The sequence below is a fragment of the Poecilia reticulata genome, linkage group LG6, assembly GCF_000633615.1.
Source record: "Poecilia reticulata strain Guanapo linkage group LG6, Guppy_female_1.0+MT, whole genome shotgun sequence".
Classification (NCBI taxonomy): Eukaryota; Metazoa; Chordata; class Actinopteri; order Cyprinodontiformes; family Poeciliidae; genus Poecilia; species Poecilia reticulata.
The window spans coordinates 21263834-21281058 of record NC_024336.1 but is presented as its reverse complement, the minus strand read 5'-3'; the positions used below and the strand labels follow the sequence as shown (position 1 = coordinate 21281058).

General features: G+C 44.1%; 1 protein-coding gene across 1 annotated transcript; it reads left to right on the top strand.

Moving 5' to 3' along the window:
* Positions 1-1126: 1126 nt before the first annotated feature.
* On the top strand, positions 1127-16289 carry nup160 (nucleoporin 160). The gene is made up of 34 exons (XM_008411815.2): positions 1127-1263; positions 3364-3472; positions 3553-3763; positions 4273-4495; positions 4574-4764; positions 5466-5702; positions 5791-5888; positions 5959-6043; positions 6236-6304; positions 8053-8136; positions 8504-8674; positions 8953-9052; positions 9147-9312; positions 9429-9562; positions 9642-9796; positions 9882-10018; positions 10102-10172; positions 10779-10929; positions 11007-11076; positions 11701-11799; positions 11882-12007; positions 12084-12179; positions 12265-12359; positions 12564-12660; positions 13183-13288; positions 13410-13570; positions 13650-13710; positions 14298-14414; positions 14519-14642; positions 14724-14822; positions 15378-15519; positions 15728-15853; positions 15930-16025; positions 16122-16289. Exons 1-34 carry the CDS (start codon positions 1173-1175, stop codon positions 16218-16220), a joined length of 4197 nt encoding a protein of 1398 aa, XP_008410037.1. The 5' UTR covers positions 1127-1172; the 3' UTR covers positions 16221-16289.
* Positions 16290-17225: the final 936 nt, after the last annotated feature.

Sequence of the window (17225 nt, the reverse complement as noted above, 5' to 3'; positions counted from 1 at the left end):
AATGTTTAGTTTCTAACTAAACATTTAGTTAGAAACTAAATGTTTAGTTAGAAACTAGTTAGTTGTTTAGTTAGTTAGAAATGATTTAGTTTCATTTCTAACTAAATGAAACTAAATGTTTCATTTAGTTAGAAACATTTAGTTTCTAACTAAATGTTTCTAACTAAACATTTAGTTAGAAACTAAACATTTTGAAACTGAAAAGTTGAGTTAGAAACTAAGCCTTTTGTTTTCTCAGTTGCTTTTCTCTCCATACAAGCTACACCTGGTTAAGCGTTGATTAGCTGTGGCTGCTTCCTGGAAAAGGGAATTGGCTGACATGATGCTGCCATCACCTAACCGTTCTCCCTCTCCTTTTCATTTCCATGAACATGAAAAGTTCTCCTGGATCAGTTGACCTGTTGTTGTGTCTCTGCTCTGTCTTCTCTCACCTCCAGTCGGTCATGGCAGATGGCTGCTGGAGGTTTCTTCCTGGCAGAGGGGAGTTCTTCTTCTCCACTGTCGCTACATGCATGCTCTGTATGAGGGACTGCTGTAAAGTCAACAACTCAACACAAGCGACTTACTGTCGCCCCCTGCTGGTCAGAGGGAGTGAATGCTGTAGTAATGACTCCGTACAATCTGCTGGGTTTCGTTTGGTACAAACTTTTTAAACTACTTTTGGATGAACCTTCAGGAAGACAAAATGAATCATCATCATCATCATCATTATTATTATTATTATTATTATTATTATTATTATTATTATTATTATTATTATTGAATGAATGAATAATTTTTTATTTTTTTTTAGTTTAAACAGTTTCACACCCACTCATTAAAATAGCTAAAAGAATATCGTTTCAATACAGGCAGCTTATTTTAATTTATATAGTCTGACTTCTGGACTTTGTCCCTGAGAAGAGTTTCTAAACTATATTTCATTGTTCCTGCACCAGTAACAGTAATTATTCATTGTAAAGATGAATTGTATTTTGAAACCGTCAGAATAATGTGTTTACGTAAAAAATAACTCCGTTTTCCAGCAGGTTTGCCTGTCTGACGTAACGTTTCCGCAACACAGCTTAGCCAATGAGGAGGAGGGGCGTTCCCTTTTCTGCGTCTGTGAACTAAAAACTGTTTGAAAGAGCGGCGCGCGCAGCCGTGGCCTGGCACGCAACCAGGAAGAGAAGATGGCGGCTGTTTTGGAACGTAGTCTCGTGGAGATCTGTGGGTTCGGGCGGGAAGCCGAACGGCGGTTCCGAGAGGTCACAGTGAATCCAGGTGAGAGTCAGGTTCTGACGGATGCAGGGCGGAACCGAGTTCTGGTTCTAAATGTACTGTAAAAGCGGTTGTACCGGCAGGTTGAAGCTAACACCAGCTAGCAGTGCTGCTATCTGTCTGTGCTCATGGTCCTCTGGTTTTAGCGGTGCAGTGATGGACACCAGACAGCTGGGTTTAAGCAGGTCAGGCACCAGTTAGTAAGCCTCTTCAATCAATGAGGACACAGGAGTTACCTAGGTTACCTAGGAGTTACCATGAATACACAGACCAGTCTTCTTAAATAGTTCAGACCGTCAAATTTACTGCTTTTTCCGGTTCTGATCAAAAGTCTGGATCCAACCAGAACCATTCTTAGACCTACGTTGTGTGGGAGTTTATATGTCCTTTTCAAATGAGGGGAAGGATGCACCGATATTAGAAAGTAAGCCAAAAGCGAAATCCATTTGAGGGAAGACTATACTTTTACATTCCACAATCCTGGACTGCATCATTGTCACATGCCCAAACAAATACCACATGGCCAATCCCATCCAGGAACCCAAAAAGGCAACAACATGGAAATAAACGTCTACTGGGCCAATACCGATATGTTAAGAGTTGACTGACACTGAGCGCATGTTGGTATATTGTGTATCCACATAACTGGATCAAAGTCTCCTTTGACCGTAATATCGTAAAAGTTTAAGGGTAGTTGTTGATGCAAATGATGGCACAACCAATTATTAAGTTTATTGGATAGCTTTTCCCCTTAAAGAAATTAACATGTGAAAACACCTTTTTGTATTTACTATGTTTGATGTTAGAGAAAATCAGAAGAAATCTGCATAAGTAGTGTTAAGAAAACCAATTTAAAATATGCTAGTTGTAAAAACTTAACCATATGTTCAATATTAGATAAAATTAATAGTGTTTTAAATAAGAAAATTTGCTCCAAATTATATCCATGGTTCAATTAGCGTAATCTCTTATGTAAGATATTTTTATTGAAACATTATGCACTAAGTTGAATTAAAATAATTTAGCTGGTAGTTCTCTATAAAACACAGCTAGTCTCTCTGTGGACTGAGCAGGCATTCACAGGGGGTCGTGGCTATGTGTGTGAGTTTAACCTTTTGACCACTTTGATTAGATTTAACAGCTGGTGTAAAACAATGTGGTCCTGCCAACAAAGTAGAGCTTCCTCTCGGGACAGGGTCATAAAAAGCATCTGTCTTCATTCAAAAGAAAATGACACTTCTTTGATCTTAAAAACATGTTTTTCAATTAGATTAAAATGAACTTAGCTAAGGACACTCCCCTAATTTGAATACAGCAGAGAAGGGAAACATGCCCTCCCTTTAAAAATATAAGACGCGGAACCTTAACTTCAGATCGCTCCGGTGTTACCCGTGATGTTGTCTCCGGGGAACGGTGCGCTGGTGAAATGGTTCCCCATAAGTTTGTCTTGGTGTGTGGATGTCTGTGGAGTAAGGTAAATATTGAATTGGATGCTGGTTTGTGATTTTATTGAGTTTTGTCAGTTTCATTAGTTGTTTGTCTAATAAATGTTGTTACGTTTGTACTTGGAAAGCATTTGTCTTTGTCTTTATTGTTCAGCTGATACAATGACGACATCAAGGAATCTGGGCAGAAGAGAAAATAAAACGAGTCAAAAGATTTTAATTTTAATGATTAAAATTAACAGCAGTCTTTCAGCACCATAATAAATGCAAATTGATCCAAGGATTAAAAACTTTTTTCCAAGAAGAAATGCTTAAAAAGCAAAACAGCGTGATACTGAAGGCTGCCGAGATGCAATGAAGGAAAGCTGACATCTGGAGGATAAATTCTCCAGATGTCGAATATGGAGAATATGGTTGATTTATGTAATTTTTAGAATTAAAGTGCAAACATACTTAAGTCAGAAACACAAACTTGTTCACTGAAAGTTCTCCAGCTGAAGTTAAACTGTGATTGTTAGGAACCAAGCTCTGCAGTCTGTCCATTGATGAAAACAAAGATGGTCTATGGAGGCAACAAGCTTCTCCCTGCTGAGATCCCACTCTTGATTGTCCAGTGTCCCATTTCTGTGGCTAACAACTTACCAACGCCTATCTGCAGGTGTAAGCGCTCCTCCGGGCGGGTTAAAGTTTGCAGACAGCGCCGGAGCGTTCCATTACAATGAGAGCGGCAAGTTGCTGTCTGTCACTAGCAACCGCTTCATCCACTGGTGAGTGGGTGACACATAGTGGCTTTTCTAAAACGATTTCGTTTGCTGCTATGTTCGAGTCTTCTCTGGTTTTGCTTCAGGTTTACGTCGGGGGACACGGTGCAACTGGTGGAGGAGTCTCTGGACACCAACCTGCTGAATAATGGCGTCAGACTGAAGTTCACCTGCTGCAGCGTACTGCCTGGTGGAGTCACCGTCCACGAGACCCTAAATAACATCATCATCCTCATCTGCACCAATCAGACTGTCCACAGGCTGGTTCTTCCTCATCCGGCGCGCATGTACCGCAGTGTGAGTTTCCATCAGGAATGTTTCCTGTTCCTCCATCTGAACCATCTGCTGAGCTTCTTCTGCAGGATTCCAGCCTGCAGCTTATTGGCAGATTCTTTCTCGGTCTTCTTCTCTGCTCCAGATAAACTCTGCATTGCAAAACCAAAATCTTACCAAGTCTTTTAGGTCTAGTTTCTTGTGCAAATATCGAGGTATGCTTGAAAAAAGACAAGCACATTATAGGAGCTCATTTTAAGTCAATAATTTCTTAATATTGATGAAAAAGTACTAGCTGCAAGTGAAATAATCTGACAGTGGAACAAGACATTTACACTTAAGACATGGGAAAAATGTCTTGCTCCACTAGCAGATTTAACTTATGAGTCATACTCTTTTTTTTTTTTATCAATATAGTAAAGACATTTGCACTAGAAACTAGACCGAAAATACTTGGTAAGATTGTGTGTTTTTTGGTGCGTTTTTTGCCGTGTGTTGTTGGTGATGTGACACGTTTCCGTGTTTTGTTCCAGGAGCTGGTCACAGAGCGCCACATGCAATCTGTCTTCACCGATGTGATGAAGCTTGACCTTCAGGACCCAGCCCACTGCGCCGTAATCCCCGGCTGGGCGGGGCACACGGCGATTCCCGGCGCTGTGACGGCATGGCTCAGTTTTCCCGGAGACGCTCACTTTGCTCTGGCTGCGCCTACGGGAGGCATCACAGTGGTGACGCTGCCACCGCACAATTCGCAGGGTGAGTAGTCACGCAACCTCGCTGTGATGCTGCGTGCGAGGGCAGACAGTCAAGCTGAGTCCGTGCTCGTCTCTGCAGGCGGCGTGTCGGTGGTGGAGCTGAAGAGAAGTTCCATGATGAGGAGGATCTCCGGCTGGATGCCCACCGCCATCCGGGGCGAGCAGAGTCCGGCTGACCTGGTTCTGAGCCTGGCGGTCCGGGAGGAGGAGGACGATTCGCTGATCTTTGCTCTGTGTCAGGATCATCGGCTGCGCATGTGGTCGCTCACGGTCGGTCTGTTTGTGATGCTCTAAATGTTCTGTAACCTAATCAGAACAGAACTAGGACAGAAATGATTGACTGTGATTAATCGATTATTGAAGTAATCAACTAATTTAGTAATCAATTATTCATTAACTGGAATATTAACTCAAAAAGCCCTTTGTTGACAGAACACAGTCAGAGCAGTATTTAAGCCAAAACTACAAAAATATATTTATTTTGCATTTAAGATAAAAAAATCTTTGTCTTTAAATGCGTTGTAACCCAAAGTGGCTAATAGGTTTTACTTCAACTGGTTCAAATTGTGTAAAAGAATCTTTTACATCTCGTTGTGTTTTACAATTATTAATCGATTAATCTAGAAAAGAAAGGCCAACAGATTAACCCTGCACTGGTGTAAAGTCAAACAGAATGGTATGCTATGCTATAGCATTATAGTCAATAAAATGTTTATTTTCTCATTTGAAGAAGTAATTTGTTTATATTTTCATATTTAAATGTATTTCTAATATTGCACAAAAAAGTGATTAAATAAAAAATCTGCAAAATGTGCCATTTTTTTAATCCAATTAATCGTCAGAATAATCGATTGCTATAATAATAGTTTTCTGCAGCCCTAAACAGAACTGTGATATATCGGGCTGTCTGACTCTGAACATTGTTCTGATGGTGCTTCTTGAACTGAACCTGGTTCTGTCTCCCTCCCCAGGAGCAGACATGCCTCCTAGAAGCCGACATGTTGGAGTACATGCCGGCCTGTAAAGGCGTGAGGCGGCTGTCGGGTCAGGGTCACAGTCTGAGGCTCGCCTTCTCATCCAGAACCGGGCTGTGTCTCTGCGTGCACCTGGCCGTCCCGCAGAGAGGACAGTTCATCGTCCTGCAGCTTGTCGCCATAGACAACAACCGCTACAGCCTGGAACACATCTCTTCTCTGTTCAGCACGCAGGTGAGCCGCCGTAGAACTGCAGATCCAAACACATGAGACAGGTCTGTTGTAGACTGACCTGATGTGATTTTTTTTTTTTGTGCTGCAGGAAACTTTGGTGGATTTCACCCTGACCCCGACCGACGTGTGGGCTCTGTGGTTGGACGAGTCCAACTCTGCCGCGGTCAAGTACATCAACTTCGAACAGTAAGTAGGAACGTTACAGCCTTTGCCGTCTCAAAGATTCTGGTTTAAACTCAGCGTCTTTGCTTTCCAGCAACACAGCGGGTCAGTGGAACCAGGTGTTTGTTCAGCCACCACCAGAAGAAGAAGTCCTAATAGGAGTAGACCTGGACCCCAGGGTAAGGGTAAACAAAAATACACCCAGTAATCAGGGCTGCCCAGCAGCTTCATCGTTTTCAGGTCGTTCCAAAGCCTGTAGCAGTTTGTTGCTCTGGTACTGAGCTTTGCTGGTCCATAGTGGGTTCAGTGTGTTTTTTGGGGTGAGACTTTGTGTTTATCTGCTTCATCTCTCCTCCATGCTGCTGTTTCAGGAGACCTACCTGGAGCATCTCTTCTCTCCGCTGCGTTTCACTGCGACGGCCATCGTCAGAGCCTTGCAGGTGAGTCCACCTGTCAGCCATTTTTGGCTGGAGTTCACAGATTTGTAGAATTTTTAAATTAGGTGTTTTCAAGGTTTGAAAGTGCTTGATATTCAAACTTCACAGTTTGGTAATAAATGGCAATATAACATTTGATTAAAAGCCTAAATTTGGAGGACATTATTTACAGTTGAAATCATATATTTAAAGATGATAAAGAAACATTTACACATTTTTCTCTGCCTGAAGTTAATTCAGACTAAACTTTTCTTCTTTTAGTTTAGTCAGAAATACCAGAATTATTTCTATTTGCTAAATGCCAGAAACTTGGCAAGAACCGTTTTTTATAAATTCTTTTTGTTACTTTCTCAAACCAGTCAGGCGTGTAGGGTGTGTCCCTGCTGCCGAATGTAGAATATTTTTTATTTTACATATTATATCATATAATAGTGAACTGAACCTGTCTTCTTTAGGTAATTTGTAGAGATGGGCCGATCAGGTTTTTTCCTACCGATACCGATCACCCATGAGGGCCGATCACCAATACCGATCACATAATTATTTAAAAAAAAAATGTAATCATAAACACTACCGGTTGCACTATGTGGAAAAAGGAACCATAAATTCACCATAATTTAGACAAAAACTTGTTTTTAATAACTTTTTCCAAGAAGAAAACTAAACAAAACAGGCATTGTCCAAATTGTACTGCTATCGGTAATACTATCTTCAACAGACTGATAACATATGAAGGCTCTGAAGAGGCTAAATAATGCAAAGAGCCAAAATAAAACTTCTCAGCATTTCCAAAAAAATTCAAGTAAAAAACTTAACATTCAAATTCAAATACAGGATCCATTACAATAAACAATCCAGAGTTACTGAATGAAAACTTCCTGTTAGCATGGCGGCTAGCTGATTACTGCTAGTTCTGATTCGCTGTTTCTGACTGAGCGGAGTAATTATGCAGAGCAGGGAGGAGATCGATTATTTTTTCAGAGATTATCTGTCTCATGTTAGGACAGCGAAAGTTTTAATATGTATGTAAAATTTATTTTTTAAKTTAGATGCTGCAGCTTTAAACAGAGGTTTGGTGTGAGAGTCACTACCAGGTGGAGCAGAAGCGGCGCTCCGTCTGTGAAATATTACTACCTGTAGCGTGCAGCGGTTCAACAGCGAGAGCAGAACCAGCATCTTACATCGCAGCTCGAAGACTTAAATAATTTTGCGGGTTATTTGTTTAGCTTTCTGACCGTCATGCTAATCCGAGTGAGTGTTTGTAGCTGTGCGCTGCTTTACCTGCTATCTGATCCTCCTTATGTCTTTTTTGCTGCAGTGAGCCTCGATGTAGCCAAACTCCATCAAGTATGGCATTGTTTTTATGTCGTATTAGCTTCGTTGTGTTGATGCATTTTGACGTGCTTCAATTTTCCGCCGCAACATGCAAACTTCTCCATTCACTCAGTGCGTTATAGTTCCACATCGCTTAGGATTTGTTGCTGAAGGAAAGAGGAGACCAGCTGCACAGGCAGGCTGCGAAATGAGATGCAGGTGATCGGTATCAACAACAACAAGAGCCAATGATCGCCGATCATGCACTTTTTCACGAAAATCGGCCGATTATGATCGGTGACCGATCGATTGGCACACCTCTAGTAATTTGTATTGTTTTTATTTCCAAATGCTGGAAAAGTTTGAAAATGCTTTAATTTTACTGAGAAAAGTGTGCAACAGAGCTGCGTCTTCACGGTTTTGTGTCGTCTCTGCAGATCTTTCGTCGTGGCTCTGATAAGGTCTTGGATCCGTCTTGGGAGAATCTGAAGAAGGAGGTGACCCAGGCTGTCGAGAGCGAGGTGACCGTCTTGATTTCCTGAACAGCAGGTGGTGACAGACACCTGGTGAAACCAGGGCAGTAGGTGGCGCTGTGTCACATTCCTAAAGATTGAAACCAGGCTAACTCCTTCAGGATGTTATTTATCCCACAAAATCCTGTTTAAAACAAACAGTGAGTGGGTAAAGATAAGTCAACCTTATTTCTAAAGCGCCAGACGTCTTCTTCCAGGCGTGTGTGTGAGACGTGTGCTGAACATGTTGATTTCCTGAAAATGATTCAACAGAGAGTTTCAGCCACACAAAATAATCTCTAGATGTGTTCAGAGGTTGTCTGAAAGATTAAACTCACCTGTGGTGATTCACCTTCTACACTCTCCCTCCATGCAGCTGCAGAGCAGCGTCACAGAGTTCGAGTTCTCTCAGGAGGAGTACCGCCAGCTGCAGGTGGAGTTCTGGTCCCGGTTCTACTCCTGCTGTCTGCAGTACCAGGAGGTGGAGTCCACTCCGCTTGGTCTGACGGTCAGCCACCACACCGGGATGGCCTGTCTGCTGCGTAAGGTGAGTGAGGGGGCGGAGCCTCTCATTGACTAACCTGTGAAAACAGGGAAATGCTTTAGCTGCTGCCTGATTGGCTCTTCGATTTTTACCCAGAAAAATATTCCTGTAGAAAAATTAACAAAGGACTTTATGAACAACATTTTGATGGGAAACAGTCAGGAAGTTATTTCAAACTTTAGAGTCTTGCAGTGGTGTCTCTGCTCAGCTGGTCCAGTCAGATCTGTCGGCAGCTGGTCAACAGGTCGCAGGTTGATCCGTTTCTCCTGTCTCTGCTTCAGGGCTTCGTCTCGTTCCTGCTGCCGTGTTTCGCTGTGGATCACCTGTACCTGTCCCTCGATCCGTACCTGCTGTCTGAGGAGGACACGCCCATCAGCGACGGTAACCGACCGCTGCTGCACATATGAATGTCGTGGCTCTGCAGGTTTTACCGTGAACGCCTTTGTTCACACCTCCTCTTCCTGCCCTCCCTCAGATCCAGACGCGGCGCGAGACATCCTGCAGCTGGTCCGGACTCTGCGGCTCGTCAGCGACACCGTTTCTGCAGAGATGGCGTACGAGATGGAGAAAGCTCTGGAGTACCTCCAGACTCCTGAGAAAGCTGCCGAGCTGGTCCTGGAAAACATGGTGTGCAACGACAAGTAGGTCACCTGACGGGAAGGCCAGACTCTGAACCCGACCGAATCGGACACATTTTCCACTCTTTGCTGGTTTTAATCAGTAAAGAGCTTAACAAACTATTGCCCTTTTTCTGTAGAGATGGCGTGATCGAAGACATCCAGAACAAACTTCAGGACATCCGGAGTCCCATAGCAGCCATGGTGGCTCTGCTAAGGGAGCTGGACCTGGAGACGGACTCTGAGCTGGGCGGAGACGGGCCTGTTGCTCCAGGTAGAAGGCGTGAAACGCAGACGGGGGCGTTTGGTGGGTGTGAGTGTGGGGACTGTAATCCCCACTCTGTGTCTTGCAGGTCTGAACGTCAGGATGAGCCTGTCTCAGCTCTACGGCAGCAGCTGCTCCATCTCCGTCGTCTGTCAGGGTGTCTGCCACATGGCCATGACCAGAGCGCAGTTCTGCAGAGACCTGCTCATACTGCAGAAGCTCTACCTGCACTTCGGAGACAACGTACGTTCAACCTGTGGACCAGGTGTGCTCAGGGTTCTGCCTCATCTGTTCTGCATGCTGACCGTGTTTGCGTGTGTGTGTCCAGGTGTTTCTGGGTGGTGGAAACCAATTGCTGCAGCTTCAGCAGGATCTTATCCCACGGACCTCCCACCTCCTTTCCTCCTACCACCTTCTCAAACACATCAGTCAGAGCCTCGCCTCCTCCGTTCCCATGGACACCATGTAAGAATGAGCAGACACACACACAGCTTACGCAGATGAGCAGGTCCTGCACGACTCTCCCTGACTTCCTGTTGTTGCTTCAGAGATGTGAACCTGCAGCACCTCACAGCGCTGGAGCTGTCGGACACACCAAGCTTATCGACGGGTCGATCAGGTCAGAAACCACACACACTCACAAAGGCTGCTGCTCCCTCTAAGAAGGCCTGTTGCAATAAGCAATAAATCAATTAATCGCATGGTAAATTAATTTCAATTTGTGTGATTGCTTATCATATCCACTAGCTGTATTTTTGAAAGACAATTTGTTTTACAGAGACTTCAGTTTCTATTTTATTTAGTATTTTCCAGTTCCGGTGTTTGTTAGAATTGGAAGTTTATTTATTTTTGAGACGGTGTACTTGCATTATTATCCCATTAGCATTACATTACTTCAGAAATTGTTTCAAGACATAAATGTTGTTTGTCACGATAACTTCAGGGCTGATTTATAGTTCAATAAAAATTTGTTATCGCAACAGGTCAACCTCTGAAAAGTTCATCCCTGCAGTTTGAAAACGTTGAAATAAAAAGATCTGCTCTGATCCAGCTAGATATCCAGTTTGTTCATAGTTGGTATTTATTGAATGAAGGGATTAATCTGCTGTTGCATCCTGGAAAACCCATGAATGAAGACAGTCTGGGCTCACTGGGATTGCTAAAGGTTGCGTCCAGGTTGAAGTGGACTTCTCTGACTCTGCTTTGATCCGAACCGTCTCTGCAGTGCTGAACCCTCAGACGGTCCTGGAGCTCTTCTACCAGACTGCGGCCAGGAGGATCATCATCTCCCAGATATTTTCCCAGCAGCACCCCGACTCTCCGCTCCTCTGGACCCACATGATCTCCACCGTGGTCCAGCTGCTGGCTCAGCTGCTGTATCCTTCATCAGAACGAGGAGCGAGTCTCGTTTTCCTTCTGTTCCTGAGTGTTTGTCTTAACTGGTGTGTCCCAGCTGGCCCAGTAACCCTGGCTTCCAGTTCCCAGAGTGTCTGATGGCCAACTGTCAGTTTACTCAGCTGCAGGTGAGTCGGGTTGGGTTCTGGATCAGTCTGAACGGAACAGACACAAATGATCTTCACATCCAGTCCAGCTTCTGTTTGATGAAGCAAGCTTCATCAGGTCCTGCTGGTTCTGATGTCTCTGTGGGGGGTCTGTGCAACCTTACAAAATTTTAAATTCAAGTATCTAGAATTAAGGCAATAAAATAAAATGTAAATTGGTACATTTTTTTGTGGCAGATCTATTTAATCTTTATGCATTTTATAAATGTTCTTTTGTTTCTTATGTGACTTTTGCTGCAAAAACACAAAATCTTACTAAAATAATTCCTTAATATTGATGAAAAAGTACTTAAGTTAACTTATAACATGGGGAAAATGTCTCTTTATAAGTGGAACAAGTACTTTTTATTAAGAAATTATTTACTGTACTTAAAACAAGCCTCTATATCTTGCTGAAAAGTTACTTGTAAGTTTGTCTTATTTCAAGTTTACTCAGATATTTGCACTAGAAACTAGACCAAAACTACTTGGTAAGACTTTGTCTTTTTGCAGTGATTTTGTCAGGCAAAAGTTTGTTGCTTTCGATTCAATGAATACATCTTCATCCTCGCCTATGTCTCACGTGTCCTTCCTGTCCCCCTGCAGGAGTACGTGCGTCTGGTTGGCCCTTGGTGTCAGGTGAACATCGGCTCGTGCCGCTTCATGCTGGCTCAGTGTCACCTGGCCAACGGAGAGGGCCAGAAGGTAGGGGGAACGTTCTGCTGCCTCCATAGCCTTTCAGCCTGCTCACCCGTGATCCTGACATCACATCCTGTCGTGGTCCCAGGCTCTGCGGTGCTTCCAGGAGGCGGCGACAGAGGTGGAGAGGGAGGAGTTTCTAATGAAGCTGACTGGCAGCGAGGACGAGGAGGCGGCGGCGGCGACCAGTCCGAGGCTGCAGTACTACAACAAGGTAAAGACGCTCAGGTGTGTCGCCACTGCAGGACCACCTGCGTGAGATGACACTCAGCTGTCCTGTGTGTGATCAGGTGCTGCGACTGCTGGAGGACGTGGGTCTTCCCGAGCTCGTCATCCAGCTCGCCTCCCTGGCCATAGCAGAAGCAGACGACGACGTCCACTGTCAGGTGTGTGGGCGTGGCCCGTTGCTGCAGGCGGGACGCGTGAACAGGCGAACATGCTGACGTGTGTGTGTGTGTGTCTGCCCCGCAGGCGGCGCTGTGGACGAGGATCTTCAAACACCATCTGGATCTGGGACACAACAGCGAAGCTTACGAAGCTCTGACCCAGAACCCCGACAGCAGCATGTACGTCCAGACACACGCACAGAACCACCAGAACCTGGGGGAGCAGATCTCTGAGTTTCAGATCAAGCGTTGTTTGTGTGTGATGTTCTAATAGATCCCAGCGATCAGCTCATATTTATGTGGTTTAAGTCTCAGCAGACCGGTCCTGATTAAAATCAGATCCAGTTTCCATGGAAAACGGCTGAAATCCTGTGTATTTTCCAGGCAGCTGGATTGTCTCCGTCAGCTGGTCGTGGTGCTCTGCGAACGCTCCCAGCTACAGGACCTGGTCCAGTTTCCCTACATGAACCTGCATGATGAGGTAGGGGCGGGAAACATGGATTTAAAGTTTTACCACAGTATTTTCTGGCGCTATTGTAACAATTGTTGTTGATCGTTTTTACGTCACATAAAAAAGTGTGATTTGTGTCACCAGACTGCACACAATAGTTGCATTGAATCATATTTTCAAATTGGATAGTAAAAGTAAAAACCCTGACAATACGAGCAGTTTTGGAGGATTTTAAACATCATTAATCGTAATTCATTGTGACAATAATAAATCAAAATTCTTATGATTAGAAATTGATCACTATGACCGATATGAAAACACAGATGCTACCACAAAACTTGGAGGTGATCAGTTGTCATTGATGATCATTAGTGATCGGATATCATCAGGTACGGGAAGGGATTTTTCAACTTTAGGTAGTTTCCTTCGGGATGAACTACTGATCAAGTTCTGATCAGCATTTTCCCCTGCTGGTGGCTGATCTTATTCTTTGTCACAAAGCTGCAGCTACACGATGGTTCAGGTCTGACATTGTGGTCATGTGACCCCCAGGTGGTCGGCATCATCGAGTCTCGTGCTCGCGGTCTAGATCTGCTGACACACAACTACTACGAGCTGCTGTACGCCTTCCACATCACCCGACACAACTACAGGAAAGGTTGGGCTCAGAGACTCGTTTTGCTCTATACTGGTCCCTGTGCTAGACTGGTCTCACTGGTCTCTTAACACTAAAACTAAAGCCAGAACCACTGATGCGAGTCCACCTGTGTGTCTCTCAGCGGGGACAGTCATGTTTGAGTTTGGGATGCGCCTCGGCCGGGAGGTTCGGACTCGACTCGGTCTGCAGAAACAGGTGAACTGCTACCTCGCCGCGCTCAACTGTCTGCGCCTCATCAGGCCTGAATACGCCTGGATCGTCCAACCGGTGTCCGGGAGCACAGTACGGTCACACACACACAGTAACATTCACACCCAGTAACACAGCGGTGTGTGTGCATTTAACTGTGTTTCTACTGCAGTACGAGCGGCCCGGAGCGTCTCCGAAGAGGAACTCGGACGGAGAGTTTCCAGCAGAGCCAGGTGAGGTGCAGTCCTGGGAGTCTGGAGCTGATCCAGAGTCCAGGGTTCATACAGGTGCTTGAAATCCTTGAAGATGCTTGAGCTTCGATGAGCCTTTCAAGATTTGGATAGTTCTTCATTTCTGTATTCTGTATTTGTAAACATTATTTAAACAAAGTAATTAAAGATAATAGATGGTTCCCCCCCCCCCCTCATTAAATCAAACCAAATGTCTCTTGTTTTAACTTGGCTAAAATTAGCAAAATTATTTATATTTGTTAAATGCCAGAAAACTTAGCAAGAGCCTTTTTCTTTTAGTGTTTTTTTTTTATTATTATTATTTTACTTTCTCAGTCCTGTCAGGTGTGGAAGAGAGAATTTTCAAAACATAAAATGTTATATTTTAGTTTACTTTATCCCTGCTGTGGAATAGTGCCACAAAAAGTTATCAACAGTTAAAAAAAAAAAAAAAAAGTATTCTTTAATTAATTTGTATTGTTTAATTTCCAAAGTGGTCTAGATCAGTTTGAAAACTTGAAGATGCGTCAAAAAGCACTTGCATGTTACAGTGGGAGTACTGTGTGAATCCTGAGTGTCTGTTTCTGCAGCTGCAGGTAGGCGACAGGTGGACATCCTGGAGCTCCACGACCTGGAGAAGGAGTACTTCCTGTCCCGCGCTCGCCTCACGCTGGCTCAGCACCACCCGCCGTCGGCAGCCATCGCAGGTATGCGGCAATGATCTGAGAATAAATTCAGTTATCCTGAACTTATTCAGGATAACTGGTTGTAGCGACAACCAGCGACTGATGGTTGTCGCTCTCTGATCCAGGCACCGCGTCTGCACCCGAGCTGGTTCTGCTCCTGGTCCAAACTGGACTCTTCGACGCTGCTCTGTCTCTCAGTCGCATCTTCAAACTGAATCTGAGTCCCATCTTCGACGCCCTGACCTTCAAGTGGGTTCACAGAAAAACCTGCTCCCTCCGCCTGCTCGTCTCTCCGTGTCTGATCACCTGCCTTGTTGTTTACCTGTCCAGATGCATCCAGCTGCAGTCCGGGGGGGAGGAGCCTCAGAGTGAAGCTTGGAGCTGGTTGGCTGCTAACCAGCTCTCTGTCGTTAACACTAAGGAGTCCAGGTGCGTTGTCGCTAATAATCTAGGACTGGGTGATATGACTGAAAGAATGTGTTTGATATTGGTCGATATTGATAATTATTGATGAGGTTGTTTTTTTTTTTGTATAAAATATCTGAAATTTGAATAAATTGGTGACATGATCTGTCATGGTTTATCCAGTTTTTTTCTAGTTGTTTTTCTCTTGTTCTCCTTTCACTCCACAATGAGACACGGTGGCGAAACATAAAACTGCTTCAAGTTACTCAACAGGTTGTTGCTAGGTAACCAAAGAATGAATGAGTTAGTTGCCACTCACCATGCTTTGTCAACCATGAGAGATTACCTCTGCCCACATCTCCCAGAATGCTATGCAGTTCTGGCTCAGAGTTCAGTGAAATTATTAAACATTCTATCAGACGTATATCTTTTGATATTGCTCACATGTCTGTTGCAACATATATTATTGATTTATTGCCTAGCTCCATAATAATCACACTGATCAATCAATTGATCAATAAGCAGCAGCACTGCAGACTCTGATCTGTAACCACTGGGACTCTTCTTCTTCTTCCTCAGTGCCACAGATGAGGCCTGGCGGCTGCTGGCCTCCTACCTGGACAGGTATCCCTCCACCAATGGGCAGCATCACCGCCACGTCATCCACAAGCTGCTGTCGCACGGTGTGCCGCTGCCTGATTGGCTACTGCAGTCCTACAAGGTGAGAGGGGGCGGGGCTACACTTGACATCAGCTGAGCTGTTATTTAACCTCAACAATCTTGGGTTCATCGGTTTATTGATTGTTTAGATGTTCTGGATGAACTGAAGTCCATCGGTGGTCGGTGTGACATGAAAGTCCAATTAAAACATTTGTTTATATTTACCTGTTGTTTAATTTGTGGTTGCATTGTGTCTTTATATTTTCTAGCGTGTGGACGCTCCCTCACTGCTACGTCTCCTGCTGAACTTTGACCTCTTAGAAACAGCCGCAGAGCTCGTGTTGGAGTACGTGGACGCCGTCCTAGGCCGTGGACATCAGTACTTTGGGATTGAGGTACGGATTCTCTCAGCCCCGGCTGTCAGGGTTTTGGTAGAGTAATTTAATGTTTGTTTGTTTTTTTTTTCTCCAGAGGCCGCTCTCTGCCATGTCTCCGCCCGCCTGGCTACCGTACACCGCGATCGATCAGCTTCTGCACGCCTTGAGCGAGACACAAACGCACAGCAACGTGAGTCACTTCCTGTTTGCATCCCATATCTTTGTTCACTCACTTTCCTGCTCGAGTTTAACTCAGGAAATATTCTTTTTTTTTTTTTTTCCCCAGCTTCACATCAAAGTTCGAGACAAACTGGACGAGTATCACAACGTGGTGCAGCAGACGACCGAACACCGACTCGCCTCTCAGAGACGAGTGGCAGCGTGAGACGAGCCACCCGGTTTTCTATTTGTTTTTTATGTGTAAATCTTCTAATTAAAGTCTTTTCTAATGTTTCTTTTACTGTTGTTACTCTGACATAAATTTTTAGATCTTAAAGATAAATGGAAAGGCGAATAAAGACTTCGGTTTCATCATTTTACCCAACACTAGAAACGGAAAGCCTCCCTCTGGTCCAGACCTCACAGCCGAGTGGATCTCTGGAGCCGTGGTTCTCCCCGACCTCCTTCCCAGCTTGGCTGACTGTTAAAATCTCAGAAAAACAAAAAGTTTATTCACAGACGTGTCTTTGTGTTTGGCTGCTGAATCAAGAGGGGGAGGAGACATAGAGACACAAAGGCGTTCAGGATGGCATCGGCAATAGATACAAGGCTTTGCATGTTTGAGAATCTTAACATTTATATTTAAAAAAAATTTAAAATGGCTTTTGTCTAAAATATCAGATATAAAATGTTTATAGTCACTACACAGCATTTTTAGGCTCAGAAAATATATTCCAGGAGTTAGAAATGGAGAAAAAGACAACAGTTGTGTAAGTTGTGTAACATCTTTTAAGTTTTTCTGAGGAAATTCACTCTGAGCTTCACAAAGACTCTAATTCAAACAAGTGCGTAATCCATTAGGAATTCTGTTGGGGAAACAAAAGGAACGCTGTCTCTGCTTCAATCGAATTTGGTCGATCTGTGTGTGTCTGTATTAGAGGAAAGTGATTTCATAAAAACAGGATGTGTTTTCCATAGGCCCTCTGACAGAGCAAGAAGTGTTCAAGTTAAAGACGTTTCCGTCGAATCGGAGCGTTGCTGTGGGACTCAATGGGCCTCAGTTGGTTGTGCCTATGAATCTGGGAATTATTTTTGAAAGCAGCCCACATTCCTTGGGGTAATTTCCTGTCAAATTTCATCTCCTTTTGTTCACAAGTCTTTAAAGGGCAAGGCACAATTCCACTAACGACTGACATAAACATTTTTCTCATCGAGTCTGAATCTGGAAAAC